Source organism: Seriola dumerili, unplaced genomic scaffold (genome assembly GCF_002260705.1).
Source record: "Seriola dumerili isolate Sdu_G_001 unplaced genomic scaffold, Sdu_1.0 BDQW01000050.1, whole genome shotgun sequence".
NCBI lineage: Eukaryota > Metazoa > Chordata > Actinopteri > Carangiformes > Carangidae > Seriola > Seriola dumerili.
This window is the reverse complement of record NW_019174305.1, coordinates 1,420,721-1,446,961: the sequence shown is the minus strand read 5'-3', so window position 1 is coordinate 1,446,961 and position 26,241 is coordinate 1,420,721. Positions and strand designations below refer to the sequence as shown.

The 26,241-nt window shown below is 41.3% G+C and overlaps 1 protein-coding gene across 1 annotated transcript; it reads left to right on the top strand.

The window, feature by feature from the left end:
* Positions 1–3,450: 3,450 nt before the first annotated feature.
* Positions 3,451–5,359, top strand: LOC111217968 (alpha-2C adrenergic receptor-like). The gene has a single exon (XM_022740033.1). The coding sequence runs from the start codon at positions 3,451–3,453 to the stop codon at positions 4,801–4,803; it is 1,353 nt and encodes a 450-aa protein (XP_022595754.1). The 3' UTR covers positions 4,804–5,359.
* Positions 5,360–26,241: the final 20,882 nt, after the last annotated feature.

Genomic DNA, 26,241 nt, shown 5'->3' with positions numbered 1-26,241 from the left:
AGCCGTTTAGTTTGTTTACTTGCTTCCATAACTGCAGCACGCTTTGTTTGCCTGCCAATAATCAGCTGAAATGGGCAGTGGGCGGGATCCCACAGGCTAAAACACAAATAGACATTCCGCTTTGTGATGGAAATTTCAAATGGCAAACATATTGGTTGAAGCATTGTTTTCAGAAAGATCGGAGATATTATTTTAGTATAGTAAATATGTTACATATTGTACCTTTAAGGTTACAAAAAAAAACAAAACATCAATTTCAAAGCAGTCTAAAAAATCCAAATCACCTATTCCAATGATCTTGTTTTACTGATTTTCCTGCAAGGTAATTTCCACAGAAAGGCAAGGTACTAGATAAGAAGCAGACCCTATTCTGTGAGGTGATGCTGCCAAGAGAGAAACTCCCCTGGGCTGGATGTTGCTTCCCTGAACTATTTGTTCTAGGCTCTGTAGTTGCCTGCCCAGGTAGCACTGTCATTTGTCACTGTCAACAGCTGGTGCTATACGTTCCTTTATGCAGGAGGCCGCTATAGAAACTACTGCACATTAGGGAGGGTGGGAAAATTGCACTCGTCACTAGTAGCAGCTTTGATTTCTTTAGGGAATTAGCCTTTGTTAGCATGTGGCTGACTTCATGTATTCGTTGTGGTACATTCATGCGCAATAGCGAAAAGATAGATGACACAAGTTCATAAGTGGGAGGTTGACGTCTGTGGCTATTATGAGGGGCTGATTGTGTGATGAAGTACAATAACTGGAGTGGTCACTGTATTGGATTTCAGTGGGCCACAATAGGCTGGTCATGTTACCTTGTGAGAACACATCAGGTGTTATTAAGTTTTTCAAGCTCTCTTGGGTGAATCTTATTAGGCTCATATTGCTTCTCTTCTTCCCTGTTAATAGGAAGCTCTGGGTACCTCCTCCATTCTCAGGCCCACAAATGCTGCAGTGTGGTCCTTCAAAAAAAGTGAAGAGGTTTGCAAACCAGTAACCACCCTGATACAAGGAGCGAACAAGGGCCGTACTTTGTACAAATATAGTGAGAATAACAAAGAATGAAAAACAGCACAAAAAGGAGAACAACTTAGCATGTCACTACTTTGAAAAGGGTGAAAAAGCACAGAGGTTTGATTTAAGGAGATAAAAGTAATCAACACCACCAGCCAGGCTACTGCTGGGAAGAGTCAACTTCTTCCCTCAGAGCAGAGAACAATGTTGGAAACTAAAAAAGAGCTTGGTAATAGTGGAGATCGCTCACTGGTGCCCCAATTATATGGACAGAGCTGTGGCCCTGGGACACGACTTAATGACCATAATAAGCCTTGTCTGTCTGTTCAAAATCAGCTTAGAGTGCATCCACACAGACTCACAGCATCACTCTAGCCTTAGTTCAATTTAAACAGGCAGCATGAGAGGGAGCTGGGTGTTTTGGGGATCGGCGGGGGGACAATTTAGAGAAAGTTCACCATCCTGACTGCGTTTCCCATGCAGGCAGATGGACCACAACCCCCTGAGCCCTCGTCATTCCACCTCGTAGCCTTGATGAGGATCAATTTGGACTTGAGCATTTTGTGGCTGTTCTTTAATTCAGTGTGGCTGAGCGCTCAGTGATTAATGGCAGGTACTTAGCTGGGAGACATGGTCAATAAACGCACTGGTCCAGGAACTTAATACCAGGCTGTACGCTTAAGGGGAGACAGGCTTTCTCCAGGTGGCAGCACCACCCAGATTGGATGGGGTTAACAGTGCAGAGAGAAAAAAGGCAAAAAAAAAAAACAAAAAACCACAATGTTTCGCACAGGCTTTTTTTTTTTGTGGATTGACTTCATTGACGTGATCTTGGATTTAATTTTGAACAACCTTTGCAGTGGGCTACTGCTGCTGCAACCATCCATCCGATAGCCTTAAAGAATGTGTGCTAGAGAGAGAAAGGCACATAGAGAGCAGAGGGTAAAGGTTGAAGAAGGAGACAGAAGAAGAGAGAAACAGTTAGAGGGTGCTCTGATCATTTCTGTGGCAGGTGTGCATGTAGTGTGTCCTCATGGGAAATGAAAACACATGAATAAATAACTCCAGACAAGATAACCTGGAAGTCAGTGTTATGGTAGATTCAGTGCTTTATTCCCTGTGATAAAGCCCATCCAGGGGGATGAACCCATTACTGCTAACCCTCTACTCTGTCTACGTTCACACTGCTTTCCATGCAGATGATTTAGCGCCTTTGAAATCCCCAAAAGCGGAGTGCTTCTCAGCTCCATCACAACATGACAACTGCACCATGTAATCCTGTAATCTTCTTATCAACACAATTACCACAACACAAACACACAAACTATTGATGGCAGGAGAATGCCGGGAAATGATAGAAGTTTCCAATGTAAGGTCATACAAGCTCTTTCCATGTTTATCCCATAGGGCTTCAGTTAATCAATAGACCTACATACAACATCTATTTACCCGATGGCGGTGTAGATATGATACTGCATATAGCTAATGCTGCTCATGTTTATGGTGTGTGCGTGTGTTCGCCTTTTTGTCCCTCCGGGGCTGGCTGTTACAATACTGACCTCCAGTGTGCGCACAGAAGGGCAGAGCTCTCCTTGGTGCGGGACTCCGCTGTTGTCAGTCTGTGCGTTTTGACAGCAATGTGACCTCCATCAAGCAGCTCCTGCTCACTGTCTATTAAAATACACAGGAGCAGCTCTCAATACTGAAACAGACCTTCAAGAGTCAAACAGACAGAGATACGCTGATCAGCTGTCCGGTTTTTGACTGTCAGCCAATTTGCTCTGACAGTGCAGATAAACTGGACACACGTTAAACAAGCTCTCCCTCAGCGGCAGCTCACACTGGAGACACTCTTATTAATAGTCTCAAATAAAGTTCCACTAGTGAAAATATGTTTTGCTTATTTCACCAGCTCCGTCGCTGCTCCTCTACTAATCGCTTCCATCTCTTCTCCAGGGCGGAGGGTGCACTTGCTAGTTTTTTTTTTTTTTTTTTCTGGTGTAGAAAAAAAAAAAAAAAAAAAAAAAAAAAAGACACGTGGTTGTTACAAACCTCTCTCAGGACACAACGGGGAGGCGGAGGTGGAGAGATGCGGGCGCAGTCGGGATGGGAGAGGACGCGATGAGGAGGGAGCCCGCTCTATAACCATGGAAATTCTGCCGCTGAGCAGCCTGCACGTTTCTGGAATAAGGACTTAAAAGACTTTGCATATTGCGACCTCTATCTCTCCTTCTCTCTTGGTCTGTTTCTCTCTTCTTTTTTTTTCCTAAGGAGAGACTTGCATGCAGGATGTGGAATATCGCAGGTGAAGACAGACATAAAATGCCATTAGATTTGTGTGAAATATGCGCTGAAGTCCTGATGGGATGTTATTACATATTATTTCCGCATATTATAATTTTTTAAAAGTCATACCTGGACAAAAAAAAAAAAAAAAAACTCAAAATGGATTTTATTAATATGTCCAACGTGGAGGACGGGATACAGGCAGACAATATCTCTTCTAATTCCACTTCTCAGAGCCAGTACACCCAGCTCGCTATCTGGGGTCTGGCTGGACTGGTCAGCTTTCTGATTTTGTTTACAATAGTCGGGAACGTCTTGGTTGTTATCGCCGTTTTAACGAGCAGAGCTTTGAAACCACCCCAGAACCTTTTTCTCGTCTCTCTGGCCAGTGCGGACATACTGGTGGCCACCCTAGTCATGCCCTTTTCCCTGGCTAATGAACTCATGGGCTACTGGTTTTTTGGCAAAATTTGGTGTGACATCTACCTGGCCCTGGACGTTTTATTCTGCACCTCTTCTATTGTTCACCTGTGCGCTATTAGTCTGGACAGGTACTGGTCGGTGACACAGGCTGTAGAGTATAACTTAAAGAGAACACCTAAACGAGTTAAAGGGATGATTGTGGTTGTGTGGTTGATCTCAGCCGTTATCTCCTTCCCACCTCTTATATCAATGGACAGGAGCAGCAATGAGGCCAGTCCCCAGTGTATCCTGAATGATGAGACCTGGTATATCCTGTACTCCAGCATTGGATCATTCTTTGCCCCCTGTGTCATCATGATCCTAGTATATATTCGGATCTACCAGGTGGCAAAGACCAGGACCAGAACAATGTCAGAGAAGAAGAGGGATGTGGACTCCCCACTGGAGAATGGGATGGATCAAGCTGAAGCAGGCAGAGGCGGGTCATTAAAGTCCAACAGGGGCGGGAGCATGAAAGACCAGGACCGTGAGAATGGGCACTGCCAGACGCAGGCAGCTCAGTCCCCTCTACCCAACGAGCCGAAACACGCACTGACAGACCACGACGACGACTTTGAGGATAGCAGCTCGTCAGATGAAAAACCTAAAAAAAGTTCCAGTTCATCCAGACATCACCACGACAACAGGAAAGACAGGAAGTCCAGCCGGAAGAGCAGCTCTGCCTCTAAATTCTCCAGCAGGAAGTCGCGTGCCAGTTCCAAATCTATGGAGCTGTTCTCATCTCGTCGCAAACGCCGGAGCACCGTCAACCGGAAGAAAGTCTCTGCTGCTCGGGAGAAACGCTTCACCTTCGTCCTCGCCGTCGTCATGGGCGTGTTCGTGGTGTGCTGGTTCCCCTTCTTCTTCTCCTACAGCCTGTATGGGATCTGCCGGGACCCGTGCCAGATTCCTGAGACGCTGTTCAAATTCTTTTTTTGGATTGGCTACTGTAACAGCTCCCTAAACCCCGTCATCTACACCATCTTTAACCAGGACTTCCGCAGAGCCTTCCAGAAGATCCTCTGTAAGTCATGGAAACGCTCGTTCTGAGTTGGGGGTCCTGCATGGCTGAGTATTTAATAGACATTTTACGCTGCAGACATAAATTTGAACTGTTCTGAGCTGTAGGATAAAGTGCTGGCCTGGGGTGTTTTCACACCTTTACTTTCAGGGATTGCACTTGAAATGAAGGAATGCTTACTGGATCAAAGGATTGACCTAAGGTACAGGAAGAAGGGTTTAAAGTACAAGTAAGCACTCTGATAATAATCACAGGAAACGCCATCCAGGCTACTTTTGGACTCTGATGTGGGCTTCGGCTCAATTCCCCCTCCTAATTGACTTCTTCTCCCGTCATTTAAATACAATAAACTCATAACAGTTACTGTGATGCATGCACACCACAGTGGCTGCACCTGCACAGGAGGCGAAGGGTTTACAGAGACACTTAATTTATAATGTGACCTCATTCACTGAATATAATGCGAAGGCCTTGACAATCTCCACACAACCGTTGTTTGTGACGTTAGATAGTGGTATCTTCTTTCTCTCTCTGTCTCTTTACCTTTCTATTACGTCACACTCTCAACACGAGGACCAATGGGACGAAGGGGCTCTTTGCTTACTGTTTCAGTAGCAAAACTGTTTCAAAAAAAAAAAAAAAAACAAGAAAAAAAAAAAAAAAAAAAGACTCATTCTCCAAAACTACAAAGTTATATTTCTGCCTCAGTGTTTTGTGTCTAAACTGGAAGCTGCAGTGGAAACTTTCCTTCAGGACGGGCGTTTTTTTTGTAAAACTTGGACTTGGTCTGGATACGATGGCATGTACAGTAGAGTGGCGTCTCGGGCAATTTCCTCTCCCAGGCATGTGCTTGCACCTTCCTCTCCCCTCTGAGAAAATAGATGGAATAGAGGAGCACTGCTGAGACAGATTGGCACCCACTGAGGCTTTAACTGTGTGTGTGTGTGTGTGTGCGCGTGTGTGTGTGTACGTGTGTGTGTGTGTGTGCATGTGTGTGTGTGTGTGAAAGAGAACGGGAGGACAAAGTGAATAACATGAGGAACTGTGTTGTGATAAAGCGAGGCGGAGAGTTTACCGCATTTTATCCCAACTGCCAGTCAGTGATTGTGTGTGTGACTGTGTGTACAAGCCTGATTCTCTCTGGTCAAGTGTCTTTCTCTTCTTCTCCATCCTATTTTCCGTCACATATCTTTTCTCTCCCTTACAGCCACAGAGAGCACTTGGCCACAGTGAAAACCAAACACCTTACTGCTGTTTTAATGTCTGCTGCTCGCACACACATAACAACGTACACGTTAGTATTCTATCCATAAAGACATAAAATTGACTTATACAGTCAATTATCATCTTCACATTTCAAGCAGTTATAGCCAGAAGGGGTAATGCTTTTTTTTCCTTGTGTAAATAACTGAAGACAGTACAGTATTATTGTGTGGTACCTCATAATCACACATGTATGAGTATGATAAAAATATATTGTTTGTATAATGAACAAGGCTCTGAAAGATTTTCATGTTACACCAACCTCTGTCCTTTTCTAAAAGAACAAGTGTTTACTTCTCTGCTTTGAGCACATTGGAAAAGATCAAATAAAGAGTTTACTGCTGTGCCACTGTTGTTTGTTTATTACGCTGACGCTGTCACTAGTGTGACTCAAAACATATGACTAATGAGCTTTTTTTAAACGCAGTCATTTTAAGTTAGCCTCCTTGGTACGCTGTTGTTCACGCTGTCTGATGAAGAATGAGCCATTCAAACTGTGATAAAAGTGGAAATTATATATATATATATATACAGTATATATTTATAAATGATATCAAACATCCATGCATAGGTTTGGGAAAATTTTCAGCACAGGAAAAAAATAAAATATGGTTAAATGCTGCCCCATGTGCAAAAGGTAGATAGCTGCGTGGGAAATGCTTCAGTCGGCAAACAACATCTTTATACGAGTGCCAAAGCACATGAGACAATTACACTAGTGATTCCCAAACAGCTACTTGCAGTTGCTGGGTGGTACTGTACATGGAAAGATTGTGGATTAACTAACTAACTATCTAATAAGAAACAATAGAAATTATGATTTTGTGAAAATTTTTAGCATATTTATCACAAGGACCTGGAATCAGTTGAGACCTGCAAACTTTACAGAACCCACCGATGAACAGACCAAGCTGAACGTCAGGGTTTCTTTCCCTTGTATGAAAAAAAACAAACATTTAACAATATCTGCTTTCATGTAATGTGTTATACAGTTTTAAGTCCATTCAAGTAAGAGACTTGAACTGGTTGTTGTCAGGTTGTTATCACCACCTTTCAACCTTTATTAATTAATAAAAATCACTTACTTTACATCGACATCCAGTGTTTGCTATTTTGAACTGTTTGTTATTTTCTGTAGATCTTGAGATCATCATTTCAGGGACGTGTTTAATGTGATCATTGAAGGTGTCTGTGAAAATAGTCCTTTGTGATTGGTTGTTGCAGCCTGTGGTTCAAGCATAGAAGTGTTTGTTTCACATTGTGAATATGATGACTTTTGATGGTGTATGGACAAAACACTGCAGTCTTAGTACACAGTATGCTGATAGTGTGCAGGAAATTTTCACTTTCTAATGAATGAGACCTGGAAAAACTTGGATTCGACTTTATACACAAACATTCGTACATGTGAGAATCTTTTGGAATTGAGGCTCAAAAAGGAAAACAGTCAGAAAACATTGCTAAGCTGCTTCATAAATAGGCTGAACAGATAAAGTGAGACTTTATAGCGTACACTAATGTGCTAAAAGTCAGAGTCAGAATGGAAACAAAGACTTCTGAGGCATCTGAAGGATTGCTGGTGTGAATTTTGCTCTCCCTGCACGTCCTGCACCACAGCACTGAAACACCAGCTCCCAAAACTTAACAGAAATCTTCTATTGTCTGCCCAGACTTTGATTTGGTTTACCAAAGATGTACGGTATTATTTGAATAAACAATTTTCTCCTGTTGAAAGAAAGCTGTGGCTCTCCCACTGAGTCCCTGTAGCTCATCAGAGGTGTAAACAGTATCTTTTCTCCCAGCACATCATTTAGTATATCTTCCAGAGATGGAACTTGTGCACTGACTACACTATATTTATATGGCGTGTAGTTCCCAGGAGTGCTTTCACAAAGCCTGATGAGTGGGTATGCATATGAGAAAGAGCTCTGATGTGGGTGAGAGTTTCCCAGGAAAACAGGACACACCCCTTCTGTCACGCCTCTGTCCCTGAGTTAGTTTTATTCCCTTCCCTTGTGTTTCTCTGTGTTCGCCCTGTTTACCTTGTGTCTCCCTGTGTGTGTGTGTGTGTGTGTGTGTGTGTCGTGGCTGTGGTTTACGTCTCCTAGCTCCTGGTGTCTCTTCACACCTGTCTACAATCAACTCATCACTCACAGTTCAGGTACTCCGACTCTCCTTCCATCCATTACCGGACTGTTCTCTCAGCCACGCATAATGTTATTCCTTGTGCTATTTCTTGTGGTCTTTACTAACCAAGATTCTCTTGTGCCTCAGGACTCCAGTGCCAAACAACCCATCCAGTCAAGCCGCTGCTAACCCACACACCTGCCAAACCATGCCAACAGCCTTCAGCCCTCAGCCGATCACCGGCTCTGACAGCCTGCCTCCCTCTGCCCCCTCAAACCCTTCAAGCCTCTTCTGCAATTTACCTTATTAAATCACTTACCAAAACTCTCTGAGTTCAGTGTCTGCGTCTGGGTCCAAAAAGACACTTAGCCCTTACACCTTCTTTCTCTGCCTGCCTCATGCTAATTTATTTGTCCCAGAGAGCTGACTGCTGTCGCCTCCATGACCACACAGAACGGGTTCTGTCATCGTCAAAGTGTTTATGGATGTAAAATCTTTAAATTTACCTTATTTATTCATCTAGGAGTACTGTATAATCTGCATGCCAAACGTACCCTCTTGCTCACCTCACCGTACTTTGGTTTGAACGTTTTGATGCTCAGATCAGAAAAGACAAGCCCTTTAAAAGGGAAAATATATTCATGAATGCCTATGCAGCCTCCCTTTCTGGTAGGCAACGATGATGTCTTCAACTCAGCCTGACCTCCCAAATCCCTCGTCTCCTCTGCCTCCCTCACACATGTCATAACTAATTTCAGCAAACCTGCATGAGTGCTTGGTGGGCGGGAAGTGCCAATTGAAGACAGGGTAGACTGTAAAGTATTTCATATTTGCACAGTTTGTTGTGGTCAATACTCATCAGAGGCTCTAAAGCTAAATTCCCTCAGATATGATGCTCAGGTTTTGAATGTGGAAGGGATTAGCATCTAGTTGAATGCACGTAGGGAAATTAGAGGGAATTTCCTTTTCTGGTAGTATCTGAAATATAGATTCATATAACTATAGTCTTATGAACCCTTTAAAAGTGATTGACAGTTTCCCTGCCTATATCTTCTTTAATCCCACATTGCCTGTTACCCCACCTTCCTCTGTGTGTATCATCACCCATCCTGTAGCAGTTTGTCTCTTCTCCACTCTGCCACTCGATATTTAAGCAGGACTGTCATTGACTATGCTAAGCTACCAGAATTAAAACTGCTATAATCAATATTTTCATATTAACAGTAAATTATATGACTATTTGTATTTACTTTAACTTTTTACTTTACAGTAAAAAATAGTAGAACTTTATAGTAGAACATTAGCAACTATATTTTTCTCAGGAGTTAGTCTAGACCAAACCAAAACTAAAAGACCAGTGAATATTTGGACAAACACAACTTAAAATGAATGCTATTTTTGTTCTTTATCTGCGTAAATAAGTAGCTGTTTGCTGCTTATAAAACATGTTTGGAAAAGGTAACAAGCCACTGTTGTGTTTACAGCCACTGCCCTCAAGTGGCCAAAAAAAATGTGCGGCCTCGGTAAGGCCTGATTGATTGACCTGCATGTGTTAAATTGTTGCCTTTAGTCCCTGCTGGATTTGTTGCCTCTGGTTGTTTTGCTTCCTCCGAAGGCAGGAAACACACCTGCTGTGTCTTAATGTATTACACCTGTGTCTTGTTACCTGCTCCCCTTGTGTGTATTTAGTATAGTTTGTCTGTTCATGTCTTGATTTTTCCTTGCGCTCATGTTTTTTGTTCCCGAGTTTGTTTTTCATTTGGATTTTTTTTTTTTCAGTTCGTCAGTTTTTGCACTTCTGCCTCTAAGTCATCTTACTCTCATTGCGCCACAAGCTTTAGTTTGTGTCCATCTGCATTTGGGTCCTTTTTCTGGCAAACCCTAACAGTACGAGCTAACCAACTATTGACCCAGCTTACTTATAGATTTCTGAGAGTGAACTTAATGAGGTTATTCGCCACTTCCAAGGACTTAATGCAGTGGTGATCCTAGACCCTGGGGGACCCCCAGGCAAAGAAGCCCATCGGAGCCCATCGAACAACCCCTGAACCCCACCACACACGTAGACTATTCACAGATGCTATAATTTAAAGATGTCCCCTAAACACCACATGCAAACTATGCGTAGATGGTACAACTTACAGATGTTACCTGAATGCCTCACATGCAGGCAATGGCAATAGAGGTGCTGAGATGTGTATTTTTGAGAGAGCCCTTTTTACTAAGCTAGGCTAATCGCCCCCTGGCTCCAGCGCCAGACTTAACGCAGAAACATGGGACAGATGGTTCTCATTTAACTCAGGGCGAGAAAGCAAATAAGAACAGTTCCTTTTAAGAATTGAGGATGGTTGAAAATGACCTCAATGTCAACCTCAATAAAACTTAAAACAGACAGACATATTATAAGCACTTAAAACATGAGAGATGTACAACAAAGATGTGAAGGTGAATGAAAACAATGATAGGCACCTCTCTTTCTCTATTGTCTAGCAAACAGAGTTCTGACAGTGAAGGATAAAGGGTTCTCTAATGGATTTCACTGAATGTCATGTTCATACCTTAAGGCAAAGAGTGTGTGACTAACACCATGTAATTTTTCATGTTTTGTATCAGTGTCTCTGTTGTGTTACATCACTAGAGTTGTGGTGTCTGGCAGGTAAATAAGAAACTGGATGTGAGTACAAGGGTATTTGATTAATAAAAAGAGAGTCCAGAAAGGATTATGTTTCAGTTGTTAGGAGACAAGTCAAAAGGTAGACACGGAGAACAGGAGGCTCAGTTGCAAGGGGAAAATCAATTCTCTAATCAATCACTGTATCCTTTTATTTCTTCAGGGTTCTCCATACCTCTTCTCTCCTCCCGGGAAGGATGGAAAAGCAGCTCCATCTCTTGCACATCATCTGCCATCAGTCTCACACTCCTCACACTATCTCAACCTCAGTCTTTCACCCTCTTTTTCTTTCTTCCCCTATCAGTCTATCTCTTCTCCTCAGTCTGACAGCAGCCATCCATTCTGTGAAGCAGCCTCTGCTCCACTTGCATGATAAAGCAGGAGTGGAGCACTCACATACACACAGGCTGGTGTAAATACACCTCCAGCTCCTAGTTTTAGTACATGGGCAATAATGTTTTTTGTCAGACATACCCTCTAATAAAGCCACTCTTAATAACATTTTATTTAGCTCAATTGGTGCTTGTTGTTTCAATTTAATTCTTGAATTCATGGCTAAAGAGAAGTCATCACTGTGGATTGCACTTAAACAATTGTCGATAGTTCGTCACAGGGGAATGGTTGTTTCTGCTTTCTAACAGCACCACCAGATGGCTAGCTCTGATTGTTTTTCCCCCTATTGTTTTAGAATTCACAAGCTCAGTCACAACCTGCAACCAGCCTTAAAGCCAACAAGTTATATAAACTACCCAAAACTAAACTAAAACTTTAATAGACATTCTATTTTATTGACTGGACATGTCAAAACTGTCATGATAAGCTTTTTTTTTTTTTGCACCTTTTAGCACAGAAGAAGAAGAAAATGAAGAAAAGAAGAAGAAGAAAATGTATTTGGTAGAGAAAAGTTATGGGACCTCAAACTAACAGTGATACATTATGAAAGAGTTGAAAGGCTGATGGAGGAAGTGAATTAGGGGCAATTATTTATTTACAGCTCCAAATGTCTGATCTTGTTTCCGCTTGCATTTTTGTTTTAGGGTCTAAAAGGACTGAGACTACAGCCTGTGGCTCTGTGAGGCTGTATTCCGCACAGCATTGCTTTTAGGTAACTGCTAACATCAGCATGCTAACATGCACACAATGACAATGCTAACTGGCTGATGTTTAGCAGGTATAATGTTTATCATGTTCACAATCAAAGAGTTTAGCATGCTAACATTTTCCAAGTAGCACAAACTAGGTACAAAGAGAGAGGCTGATGTTGTTGTTTTTTTTTTGACATTTAGTCATAAACCAAAGTAGTGGGCAAAATTAAATGCTGATGATGAAAAGTTAAGAGATCACCAAAGTTATTACAATTAATCTGAGAGAGATGTGTCTGTATCAAAGCAATCCATCTAGTGTGAACTTCATGGTGTCACGAAGGAAAAGTCAGTGCATCACCAAAGTCATTAGGATTCGTCATGCGAACCATGATAGTACGTACAAAGTTTTTTGCCAGTCCATCCAGTGGGTGTTGAGATGCTTGACACCAAGTTCAGCCTGCTGGAGGCCGGAGAGAAAAGGTTAGGAGTTCACCAAAGTCAGAAGACTTCATCCTCTGGTGACCATGAATGTCAAAATTTCCATCCATCCAATAGCCTTTGAGACATAGTCTGGACCTAGAGGTGGTCACAAATGTCAACCTTATGGTGGCCCTAGAAGAAAAGTCAGGGGATCACCAAAGTCATTAGGCTTCACCTTCTGGAGGCCATGAATGTCTGTACAAAATGTCATTGCAATCTCTCCAGTAGTTGCCAGAATATTTCAGTATGGACTAAAGACCAGTCATGCTCCTAGAATGGCTAAAAATACATGTGAATTGCAAATGTATGGTAGTATATCTTTCCCAAGGACAAATTTTATCCTTTGACAAAAGCAGATCTATATTTCATCAGAGTATTACATTTAGAAATGTCTTTCTTATGCTCTGGTGTCTGGTTTAGCTGCCTTCATCTAGCAGCCTTCCCCCGAGGGTCAGGAGTTCATTCCCCACCCGTTTTCCATTCCGCTCTATCCATCCATCTCACCCCCCCACACACCATTCCTCTGTCGGTAACAAAATGATGCAAAAAATGAAAAATGATTTCCTAAGACAAAGCAAACAAAGGGCGGCGATGATGCTGCTTTGACAGGCTATGTTTTTTCTCACTGTCATACGAATCAAAGTAAGATTTGATGGATACAGAATACTTCCTAAATGTACCCTTTATTTCATATGCACATGTGCATGTGTCTTTGAGGGAGAGCAAAATATGCAGTGTGCCTTTGTACTGTAATCTTCTCTGTTCACTGGTAGTTGAGCGTCAAACCTGTAACTGTCATTTATGTCATTTTCAAATTAATTGTGAAATATTGGTATAATTACCACAAAGAACAGAGACTGTGGTAGCAGCCCAGTTCATTAGCCTCCAAATTATAACAGTGTTCATTAATAAAAAAAAATTAAATGTGTTACTTCCTGTCAAAAAGTGGACATTTCTATCTCACTGATTCATTTCCTATGTTGAAGAGGATAGATGTGTTGAAGATGACATGTGTTGGAGAGGCATTTCCAAGGTTTTATCTGGCTAAATTCTAAAATGCTGTCTTTGTGCAGAAACAACATGTGTCCACACAGGTGTTTCAGCTTGTTCCTGAAATTACCTCCGTCCACATTGAAACACTAAAATGGGTTATTCTCCTTCTGGACATACATGGGGGACAGATGAGTAAGATGGCTGTAGAAAAACACAAAGAAGAAGCAGTATACTACTTTCTTTTCTGGTTTATGCACAGTTTATAGCAAGAAAACAATGAAATGATAGACTACTGTTTGGTCGCCAATATATCTCTACAAAGCTCCATTTTCCTCAGACACACTACGACGCAAAGCTGGCATTTTCAGATTTATGCACTCTAGAGGCCGTCCTGGAAAAGCTAAGGGAGGAAAACATAATTGTATTCTGGATGCAGGGCCAAAATGGAGATAAAAAGATGTTTACAAATTTATTGTGGTTTAGTGTGGGACATGTTCCAACAGTCTAAAAACACGTAGTCCTTAATCCTTCCTTAGTCCTTAAAATCCATGTCAAAATCTAGTAACGATTATTGCTAATTTAACATTTATTATATTAACAAGTGTCTCAGTTTGGGTCCACCAATGAATAATGATGTTATTGCATCTGTACTCTGTATAAATACAGTAGTGTCTTGTAAGCCAGTGGGGGGCTGAGTACACTTAGGTGTCAACTCTGTATACTAAAAATTATGTTTCTATACAACTAAACTATCACAGCAAAGATATTTAGATTTAATAGGAAACTTAATGGCTGGCTGATTTATGTTAACAGATAATGTATCTTTGAGTGTATCTGTTGCAGTTTAGTGGTAAAGAAACATCAGCATCTAGTATAGAGATTATATTCATATGAAACAGTTTAAATTTGCTATAAAATGAAAAAGAAAAAAAATTGCATTCAATTCATGTCACATGTGGAGTCATGTCGCGGTTACCTGTCATTTTTGCATCAGTGCCATGTCGTTTAGGGGAGCTATGCAGTTTAGAGTTGTGGAGAACTGGATCCTGTCCCAGCATGCACTTAGCGAGAGGTTGGGAACACCCTGGAGAGGTTGTGACTCTATCACCAGAGTTCCAAATCAGATGACATACGTGATCGTAAGAGGAACCGAGGACAGAGCTTTACACAATAAATAATAGAACCTTAAAAGTTTGCTTGTACTCATATTCTCAGACACAGGAAGTAGACCTACAGAATGCTTCTCCTCACCCCGAGTGTCTTATCAGAAAATCTTGCCCTTGCTGTTCCCCATTAGCTGTCGGTACATGATGGATTTCTCAAAAAGTGATTGTTGACCAAAACTAGGAGGTTTACACACTGATAAATATTTGTTTCATAACCTGACAATATTAATTTCATACAAACTGCAACACAATGGACTGCAGTGATGTCTAAGCTACTAGTGAAATGTTACATGCTTTCTCTTGTCCAGTGAACACCTGGATTGACTCCTGGCCACCGTGACCCAGGTACCCTGCTCAAATAGACGGCACAGTTGCATTCTGCTGGCAAGCTCCATTATACATATAAAACACTGCGCTGTATATGAAGAACCGACTGCATGAAAAATGCAGTAATGAAATGAATCATGAATATTATGCAAAAAGTAGGATGAATAACAATCGCCTCATTCCAGTTGCCCTTTCCACTCAAATGAAGCATGCATAGCCAAGTCTATTGAGGGAGCAGGAGTCAGCGAAGCAGGTATGTCAAAGTTAGAGATGGGACAGAGTCATTATGTTGCTAGCCTCAAATGTCACATTATTCCACCCCGCAGCCTCCAGGGGAGAGAAATGACAACGTGAGCACAATTTTCTGCGTCATGATTTTGTTATTAGCATGAGCTTATCAGAAAAGACAGTCATAGCTACAGAATCGTCAGCAGGTCAGGGTGCTGGACGCAAAGACCGAATCAATAGAGAGCACAGAGATGTCCTCACACTGGAATTAAAGCTCCTGTGTGAAATACACTTTATTGGTAAGTTGGTGATGTGATTTGGTGATCATGGTTTCTGTGGTTGTTTCTGATTTATACCTCGCAGTTCCTATTTATTGTCAATATTCTTGCCAGCAAAACCTATTTCTCATGGGAGCTTTAATTCCAGAGCAAAGGAAGCTAATATATCTCTATTCCCATCACTTTCATATTATCTATCAGTGTCAAACATTATGTTCAATTATATAACAAGCTGTTACCATAACCATCTAATCAACTGTGGCATATTAACCCTTACTATGATACCATACAAATGATACATGATACACACCTCTCAGATCTATGTGACATACATGATATGCAGTACATTTCCCTCTGCTTTGTTTATTAAGTACTAAGACAGATAACTTTGCATATTAACAGCATAGTAATTGCTGTCTGTAAATCTTTGCAGTGATGTTACTGTGTGCCTATCTGAGCTCCACAGTAGTGTAGTAAGTTTAATGCATGGGGACAGAGTAAAACAATCATATCGTGAAATTCATACCTCCATTATTTTTATCTCTTTTCATTAGCAATGTTTGCCATTTAATCTCTCTGTGCTTTATGGGCCTGGGAGTTTTTACCATATAGCAGAGACATTAATAATGCTTTCATACATGCACTGCAACCCTGAACTTGTCTAGGCATTACCTGGTGGAGCTGTATTTGAGGATGCAAATGTCTGAATCATTACATTAAACAGACTTTGACCTGCCAGCTCCCAAGTACAAAGTCCATGTAAGGTCCAATTGAGTGCATGTGTGAATAGAGCAGGTCACTGTCCAGACATGTGTCTATCATGTGAAGACCAGAAGAATACAAGCAACCAACGGTAAAGAAGAAGACTCATTTACACGAAGACGTCAGTGAGAGTGATGACAATGACACGATGAGACGCTAAAATCCTCAAACAAATTCAAGGAACAGCGAAAGACTTGGTTGTTTACTTGGATGTAAACAAAACCCTGTGATTTCTGCAGGGTACTTTGCATCATGTCCTGCATCATGCACACTTTCCCCAGACGCCACCGCTCACCTAAACCAAGTATTTCCAGTAGGTGAGAACTCATCTGACATGGACAATCTCCTGTTGTGTATTACATGTGTGAATGGGCAGCTCTGGACCAGGTCCAGACATATCATATGAGAAAATTGCTTAAGTGAAGCGATCTGCACTTATTAGCCTGTTAATCTCCCTAATTAATTTGACTCTTGGGTAAACAACTGTACAGGAAAAATCTTGGAGCGCTTGCGCACACACTTACACACACAGTGCACACACTTACACACACTTACACTCACATGGCTGCATATCTGCCAGTGCATACACTGGGCTTCACACAGAAACTTTACTCCACACACACAGACACAAGCCCTCTCACTGTCACTACAAATCCTGAAGAAAACTAAGCTTAGACAATGCCTGGCCGAGGGTGCAGTCAAGAACCAGAGAGAAAGCTTAACAGCTGTTCTGATTCTAACTCACCATCAGCTGTTTGCCTCTTGAAGCAAATGAAAACTAGAGCAGCCAGGTGACATAAAGCACAAGATTGGCCAGAACTGGATTTGTTCATTGTTCGACCTCTTCGTATAGGTAAATGGCCATTCTTTCATTTTCACAGCAAACCTGAGGCCATATATCACTCAGGTGTGAGAGGTCAAAGGTCATGTCTCATTAACAGGGAAGACATGAAACAACAATCTTCACTGCTGACCGGACCACAATTGATTTCCCATACAGTCTTATAGATGATCTGTTTTATTGACTGCAAAGTGTCTGTATACATGATAAGCTTTTTTTTTTTTTGTGTGTGTGTGTATGTGTGTGTGTGTGTGTGTGTGTGTGTGTGTAAAGTGGTGATAAACTGATCCACAGGGGTTTTAGTGCTGATCCTCAGATTAACAAATAAATCCTGGAGGAAGAATAGGAGGCAGAGGGAGATTGAAAGATGAGACATTTCCAGGGTCCTCGCTCATTAACTGTGCGACAGCTCTTGTGGTTGATGACGACATCATCATTGGATAATTGCATAAGATCAAGTTTTAAAGGATGGTGAGGAGGATTCAAGAGATGAAAAGAGGAGGTAAAAGAGAAAAAAAAGAGAGGAAGTGGAAGTGGCAGTTCTAATAAACTTGATGAATTGCTGTTTTACAAATGTGGATGAGGTCATTAAATTTGTGGTAAACAAGATGTTTAAATATATTCATCATTCATGGATGGAAGTGAGGATATCCATAGAGAGATATGCAAATAGGTATAAAAATACACTATCAGATCAGGTGCCAGTGAAGGCAGGTGAAGGCAATAGTAAGCAATGTCAATATATTTTCATCCATGCAGTGGTATGTAGAAAATGTCTGCGCCCTGTTAGAACACCTTGATGCTTCATTTTTGCTCTAGTGTCTCATTTTTGCTTGTGTCACACCAGCGGAGCACTTGTGCAGCTTATATGCCCTTCAGTTTTTTCCCTACATAGGTGTGTGTATGCAAAATGAAACAGAGAGAACAAAAGAGGGAGTTGCGCTGCAGAAATGTGTGTGAAATTGTGCCTGTGAGCGTGGAGCTGGCGTGCACAGGATAGTGAATTAGGGCCAGGGCGAGCAATATAACACGAGTCACAAAATGTTCCTTACTTCGCCCCTCTCTTTACTGCTCTCTAAGGATTACGCAAGATAATCCTGCAGCGGAAGGTGCCTGTTACGACACAGTGGTTCCGCATGATCTCGCCTTGCGCAGCCTCTTGATGGAGGCGATAGAAAAATCCAGCATCTGCGGAGCCACAGGTGGTCTCACATGAGGCTGGGCCTGAATGGTTTCCAGTACAATGCAGTGTATAATCCTGCAGCACGAGATGCCTCTGCTGCCCCCCAAGGAAAAAGCAGAGAGATAATGGAATAGTAATGGAACCTAACTGTTTGTCTGAGCATGTTAGTGGTCCATCCATCTCATGTACAGCCCACACCTCAGTGAGACAACTCATACACGGGAGTAAACCTCTGAGATATTACAGTGATCACTGTATTAAACAATCTGCAGCAGGTTTCATTTATCTACACACATCTGCAAGGATATAAAATAAAGAACAAGGCTGAATACGGAATGAGCTCACGTCTGATATATCAGATAGCCATAAGGAAATTAGGGAACGTCCATCTGAAGATCTAATTCTGTCGATCAATATGTCCCTGTCAGCCACATTGTCTCGCACCAACCCAGGGGGCCTTATTTCTATCTGGTGCTTCCTCCTTTAAAATAATGTTTTCTTTATCTGCACCGGTGTGCCGTGAGGTACAGAGCCTGCTAAATTAAATCACTCACTTGAACTGCCTCTGCAGCAAACACAGGGGAACTGTGACAGTGAAAGTCTAACGGTTTATGGGAGAAGGAACATGAAAAGGGTTTGGTAGTGAAGAAAGCAGGATAAAGAGAGGCAAAAGACATGAAAACACGAACACTGACAGTGGAAGTCTTGAAGTTTACAGGAGATAAAAGACCGAAATGGGATTTCAAAGTAAAGGAGGAGAGATAAAGTGCTAGTATCGTACTGTTGCCTCGAAGCTATTTGTTTGAATTGTTTTTCATCTCTAACCTTGAGGCTCGGAGTGATCTACCTGCATCTACCTCATCATTACAACTCTGAGGACGACCAATAGCATGTGATACCGGCAGCAGTTCGCACTTAAGTAAAATGAAGTATGACCCAGTTTAGAAGTATATTAGCTCTTCTCATACTGTGAATGTGGGCTGCCAAGCTATGGTTTTAAATGTTTTCATCCAGTTTCTTTCCCGTCTGACAAATTCAAAAGGGAGACCCGGAACAAAAGCACTCCTCAAACTTAAAACCATTCAAACTGTGACCACAAACCAGCCAGTCGGAAAAAAATTGGTCTCATTCTGCAAATACTGTGAAATGAATGATCTAGCTGAGACCAAAGCGAATATTTATTTGCTGTGTTTTTCTTTGTGCACAGGAAGTCTCTCAGGTTTTGTGTGGAGACAATCATAAATAACCAGGGTTGTTCTCGTCGCTCTTTTCTCTGTGTATACAAGAGAATTAACAATCCCGTGCTTTCTTGCACCTGCTTGTTTTAGAATGACATTATGGGTCAACACGCTGTAAGCTGCGGTCCAGAGAGGACTGTGCCTCTATTTGCACTTGGGAAAGGATGGTTGCCCTAGAAACAGACAACAAGTCCGGCTCGGAGAAAGTTAATAACCTGTCAAACATAAACAAACCCAAGTTGAAAATGTATGGAAATAGTCTTTATATGTATTTAAAAAAATACACTGAAATAAGTTTTCCACTGACTATATTAATAGTGTGATTTGTGTTCTATTAAATCAATTCTTGAGTCTGTTTGTGTAGTAATGTATTTTTTCATTAATGCCAGAACATAGTACACAAACACTTTGAGTGTTGTGGAGGGAGCTGAGGCCAATCCCAGCTGACATTGGGTGCGAGAGGTGGGGTACACCCTGGACGGGTCTCCATGCTATCACAGGGCTGACATAGAGACAAACACACCATTCACCATTCACCGATTAACCTAACCTACACGTCTGCGGGAAAGCCACACATGCAAACTCCACACAGACAGGCCGTGGTTGGCCTCTCTTGCTGTGAGGCGACGCTGCACCACTGTGCCACCCTACAAAATAAATACGAATCGAAAATATTCAACCAAAATATTAATTATTGTTTTGTAACTGCTATTTCCAAAATTTGGCTATCTACAATCCAAGACAACTAGACAACCCCATCTGCTGATGAAGATAATGTGACAGGCTGTTTCCAAGGTAAGACTGCATTTTTTCAGATCAGATCAGAGGAAATTTGTTGGATAGGCATCTGAGTTCCCCAAACCTTCAGTGATCATTAAAAAAGATATTTCCATATTTCCATATTATTTCGATGAATTAATTCATTCAAATGTTGCTGCTCATGTTGCATCATGGTCTTTATGTAAGATTCAGAATCATTTCATTAAAAAATCACTTAGTTGCAGTTGCTTCCTTGTGGTTTATCAATAAAACCTCTGGTAATTGTCAGACAAAATCCATAAAGAAGAAAAATATGTTACTTTATTACCGGCAGGTTTACATGAATGCATGTATTTAGCCCATTAAGCTCAAGGTGAGTTAGAGAAAATATGAATGGCAGTACTGTAAGAATTCATGCATCAACCCTTCTCTCTCTGTCTCTTCTCAGTATCACTTTCACTCTCTCACCTCATCGTCTCAGTGGCTCTCTGTCTGGCTCTGCCTCCTTTTCTCTCCTACATCTCTGCAAGGTCAGTTCACCCAATTACTTTCCTTGTTCAGGAGAGGAAAAGTATCCATCTCCCCTCTTCAACTCTACAAGTGATGAGATCAATAGCACTCCTGGCACAAAGTTAGGATGTCTCTTGGCTTATTAGCACTGAGCCACCCTCCTGACATTATCCGACTTTCCAACAACATAGTCTTCAACTTTCACTGTCACACTGGACAGCATGTAAAGTGCTTCATCCCAAAATGAGATATCCTCCATTTAAAAAGAGAGATTACGCACATGACTGCATATTGTCACCTGCCATGACAGTGAAGCACCTACTGTTACAGTTCTGGTGAATTGCTATTTATATAAATTTCATAATGCACAATGTGTTAGCACAGAAGCAAAAAGATGCAGACGAGATGATGACTTTCTTCACTGAGCTGATTTTACTGCTCTGTGTATATTACAGTTACAGTTATAATATGTAACTTTTTCACATAAAAATGTCTAAAAATGACTAGACCTATGTTATATATTTTTTTGAGTTGTGTACTTACAAACCTAGAGAAATACATAATTTTAATATGGTAACACTCTGTGTCATTTGTCAACTGTCAATGACATCATATCCTCTGTGCGCATGGGTCTGCGTTGTAGTTGCCTGCCAGGAGCTCAAAATTTACTTTTATCTAGTTTTACGCTACATACACTTTTTTACACCTTAGTGGTTTTCAATTATATATTTTAACCTGATGAAGGATTTTAGTCATCGGACGTCTTGATCTTAAGTTATCAGAGAAAAAAGAGTAAATGTTAGACAGCTCAGCTCCCAGCCGCTGAATTACTGATTTTTAAAGGTAAACTGCTCTATGGGTGTTTCTACCGGTTTTGATCCCCTGCTCCGTTTGTTAAGGAGAGGAGGACACCTCTGTGGATAATTCGGCTGCCGGTAAAAACCTCCCGAACATCTGGTTCATAAGTTATCAGAGAAACAATTCGAACAAAGGTTAGCAGCAGTCTCAGCTCCAACCCTTCCCTGACGTCTCTGTCTCTGTGCAGCATCGGTGAAACACTGACTTTATTCAGTGTTTTCAGCGGTTATAATCACTGGGTCTGTTTGATTTACTGAACCACTGACACTGAGGGAATCCAAACCGGGAGAAGCTCACGGTCATGGTGGTGAAGACAACAACAACTCCCATGATCCCACGCTATTTCATGACATCATCCAACACTGTCTTTTCTTATTTTTTTGATTGAGAGATCCCTAGCAGCAGAAGTTACACACTGTGCATTTAATACACACACATACATACACACACACACACACACACACACACACATATATATATATATATATATAAGCTCTAGAACAGAATTACTAAATTACAGAATTATTATTACCATAAAGTTGATTCTCCTGTTACTACACAGTTCAATAAGTGCTGAGAAACTTCTACTCTGTTTCCAAATTTATCCATATTTCTCTTATGTATGTTTCACTTAAAAAAGTGGCCAATGACTAAACAGCAACACTGATGTTTCTGCTTGAAGTAACTTTACAAAAACAAAGTCATTAGTTCCATTAGGTCTGTATCAGTCTGCTTCACTGCACGCTGGTTCGGCTTACACACAGCCCAATTAAACCACAGGCCTGCCATTCAGCTTCATCTCTTTGTTTCTTAGCGTTTCATATCGCAACTTGTAGCACAAGATAAATTAATGAATTTGCTGTCATAAAATTACACTAGTGAATTCACAACAATGAATGCAGGCAAGGACAGAGACACATGCCTGGAAGCACCCATCCAAATGCTCACTCAAACACACACATGCATGTTTTAGAATAGACAAACCAGATTTGTATTATGTGTGTGTGTGTGTGTGTGTGTGTGTGTGTGTGTGTGTGTGTGTGTGTGTGTGTGTGTACAAAGATATTATATTCTGAGTTTAAGCATGTTTGCATGCAAGGCAAGGTGGAGAGTGTACATGTGAGCATGAGGTACAGGAAATGAGAAGTCATTGATTAAAAATCTCTGTAGCAAATCCCTGTTATCTTGACTAATAACAAAGCAATTAACCTGTTTTGGATAGAAGGCTCTAAGTGATGCTGGTACAAACACACACAATGTCTCATCAACCCACATGGATGCTCTAAGCACATCATGCCATACATACAAATGACATCCATGACAAAAGCCGGGTGTATGAAGAAAGGTGAATGTGTCCCTTTCCATACAATAATAGGCATTTAAAAAAAAAATCTTAAAGACATACAGTACATGCAGTATATGCACTGAGTTGAGTGTGATATAGTAATGATGCAAATGGAGAGAGAATCATGGAGCCTTAATTTTTTTTTAGCACATCAGATCCCAGCAAAGCCTCAAGAGTTCCTATAATAACACACACTGAAGATTATCCCTTTTCCACAAGCATGATTTCATTGTACTGTGCTTAAATAGATTTACATATTATTAACATCCCAACAAGATGTAAATAAAGAATAATGCAGAGTGTACATGATTTATAAATCAGGTTAAAATGGATGTGTTGACATTTTCTAGTGGCTGATTGTTGATGTGGTCAATAAATGTGCACAATTTCCAGATGATTGAAATGCTTAAAGTTAAAGCTGCCCCCAAACAATCAAACAGGCATGTTGGCAGTATGGTTGATGGCAGGAAGTACTAATACAACAACTAATACATCACCACCCTGCTCATTGAGACGATTTAGGCTGATGATGTCATTAGTAACTGATACATTATCATGCATTAACTAAATAAGTTGAATTCTTGTTCTCCATTATTATAAAGGTTATGCAATTTTTTTTCTCCTGTATCCCTTTTTAAAGCTGCATTGATTTCTCTCTGGTTACTTGTTGGCAACTGAACAAGCTGTAAACACAAGTCTGACATTTCAGCACATTATTAAGTTATTTTGGCAAACATTCCTCTGTCTACACATCCAGTTGATGCAGAGCGACATTAGCACTAATTTGAAGTTGTGTTTCTCACCACCTGACAAATGTCGACTCAGTTTTCTAACTTTTTTGTTAGTTTGGTGCAGGGCAGGTAATATAACTTTGGCATCGGTGTTCATCTCGGATTGCAACTCATGCAACTCCCAAGACAGTTTCCTGTTTAAACAGTATGCTTGATCTGCTGTTCTGCCCAAACCTGAAAACACACTTATATGGAGCTGGCTCCTGGTAAAGTAACAAAAACACACATAATAAATGATGACAGTTTGAGTTATTAACATGCTAGTCATGCCAAGGGTGGTCCAATCAGTCAAGGAATAAGTTAGAGGGACGGAGTTACAACTGAGGAAGCAGATACTGCCAATGACCATCTTAGAATTCACCCCACAGGCAAACAAACACACCAGTGAATGTTACAAATCACTTTGGCTCTTAGAGAGTACTTCCCCGATCTTTTCCACAACATGACCACAGAAATTACTGTAGGGAGGTACATCACTGAATCTGTTGGTCAGTCAAGCAGAATTCCTCTGTTACCCACTTATTATCTGTATCTGTACATGTTTAATGTAGGTCCCTATAAAATAAAATGTAAAGCAGCTTATAAATGGCTCATTCTGAAGGATGTTATTTCCACAGAGGAAAATGGCACTGATGCATAATGTATAGGGTCATTAAAAAAAGCCAAGGGAGCTGAAGAAAACACACATCAGTATTAAGAATCACGGCGGACGTGGCTGCATAAGGAAAAGAAACTGAGCCCAGGGGCGATACACAGCACCACACAGCAGGCTGTTGACCTTCAAAACAACACAACAGTCACCACCTTGTCAACACTGCAGTGTGTGTGTGTTTGCATGTGTGTGCGAAGTCGCCCTTTAAAGTCACTGTCATCAGACTGTCCAGCTCTGTCACTGGTGCCGCAGGGAGGCTTCAAACACCATGCAGTATCAAGACCTTTTAAGATTGTCAGATTTGATCAGTCCACACGGAAAGAGTCTTAGAGGACGCCCCACAGAGCGTACAAAACAACGCACACAATGACGGGCTACGATACACTCATCAAGGTGAGTGGGTTTTTCACAGAACAGTTTGAGGCTGGGTCTATTGAGTGCAAGGTGACTTCCTGTGGAAGGTGATGACATCCTGGAGAAGCTCACAGCAGGACAAGAAGACTCACCAACACCTTCAACTCTTTAACAAACGCACACCATGAGGAACTTTTCATATTGAAGGTCCAACAAATACAACACACGAAGGTCAGTACCTGCTTCAACCTTTGAGCATCCCACAGTTCTTACAGACAGATTGCAGGGGACACTGTTTATCAGCCAACACTGGTACAGACACAGATAACAAGCAGGCGTAGCAGGAGTATGTGGCCACATCGCTCAACGTCTCACAGTACTGTTGTGGTTTTCACACAAGCATGCAACAATAGGTTCAGAGAACCATAACACAACATAGAGGGGCTCATAGCACAAATGCAGGCATAGTCTTAATGGTGAATCTGAAACGGTAAGTATTTATAGTTCAAACCTTTCAAATGTAAAATGTCGCCACCGGACAAAACTCACATAATTTGGTGCTTATATTTAAATGCCAGGCGTTAGGTACTGTTAGCTAATTAGTGTTGCACAGACTTGTCATTTTATTACACAATGTTATCACTGTAGGCGAAACCTCCTGCCTCCCCACACGATTTAAAACAACAGGTCCTTTTTAAAAAAGAAGCAAAGCGTAAGCAGCAGCTAATAAGAATGTTACATTATCAATCCAAACATTTAACTTCTTTGGAATTAGTCTGAGATTGCCTTCCCACCCCTCTCCCTGAGTGGATCAAGAGCAGACTTATGACTGCATATGGGTCATTAATACATGGACATTATTTATTAGGTAAATAAGCCACAGCTTGTCCAACTGATTAGTGTGTCAGGCAGTGGTGTGCGGTGACATTTACAGATATCCCCTCTCTTTCCTGTGCTGAGAGTCTCACTCCTGCATCTTCTGCTCTCTGCCTGGAGATCTTCATCTTTCACCGTCCTGTCTAAAGAAGTTTTAGGGTTACTCTTCTGAACTTATACTAAACAAATGAAATGTGCACTACAGAGGAAAAACATGCTCATCTTCAAGATATTTACCATTAACTGACAATGACACATTCCAGTGACAATGCAGAATCCTGCATTTTCTTGAGGATTCTTTGAATTTGTTTACTGACAAACCGCCTGAAATGCACATACATTGCACTGCTACGTTCACAGCTACACAGCTAACTACTAACTAGCTAATTTCTGCTCCCGCTGCCAGCATCACTGCTCTCTCACCCACTATGCATACAACCTACGTACTGATCTATTCCTGAAAGGAGCTGCTCTACTCCTGTAACAATATTCTGTCTGACTCTGTCAAACTCCTCAAACTGAGATGATAAATTAGTGTAATGTGCTCGTTTACTTGCTGCTGCTGCCTGCCTCTTAGCGCTTAATAAGAAAGTTGAGTTTCCACACACGTCTGTGTGCATGCATGATGCGTTTAATATGGTTACTGATCTCTGAACGGTAGAAGCTGAGTCACTGACAGT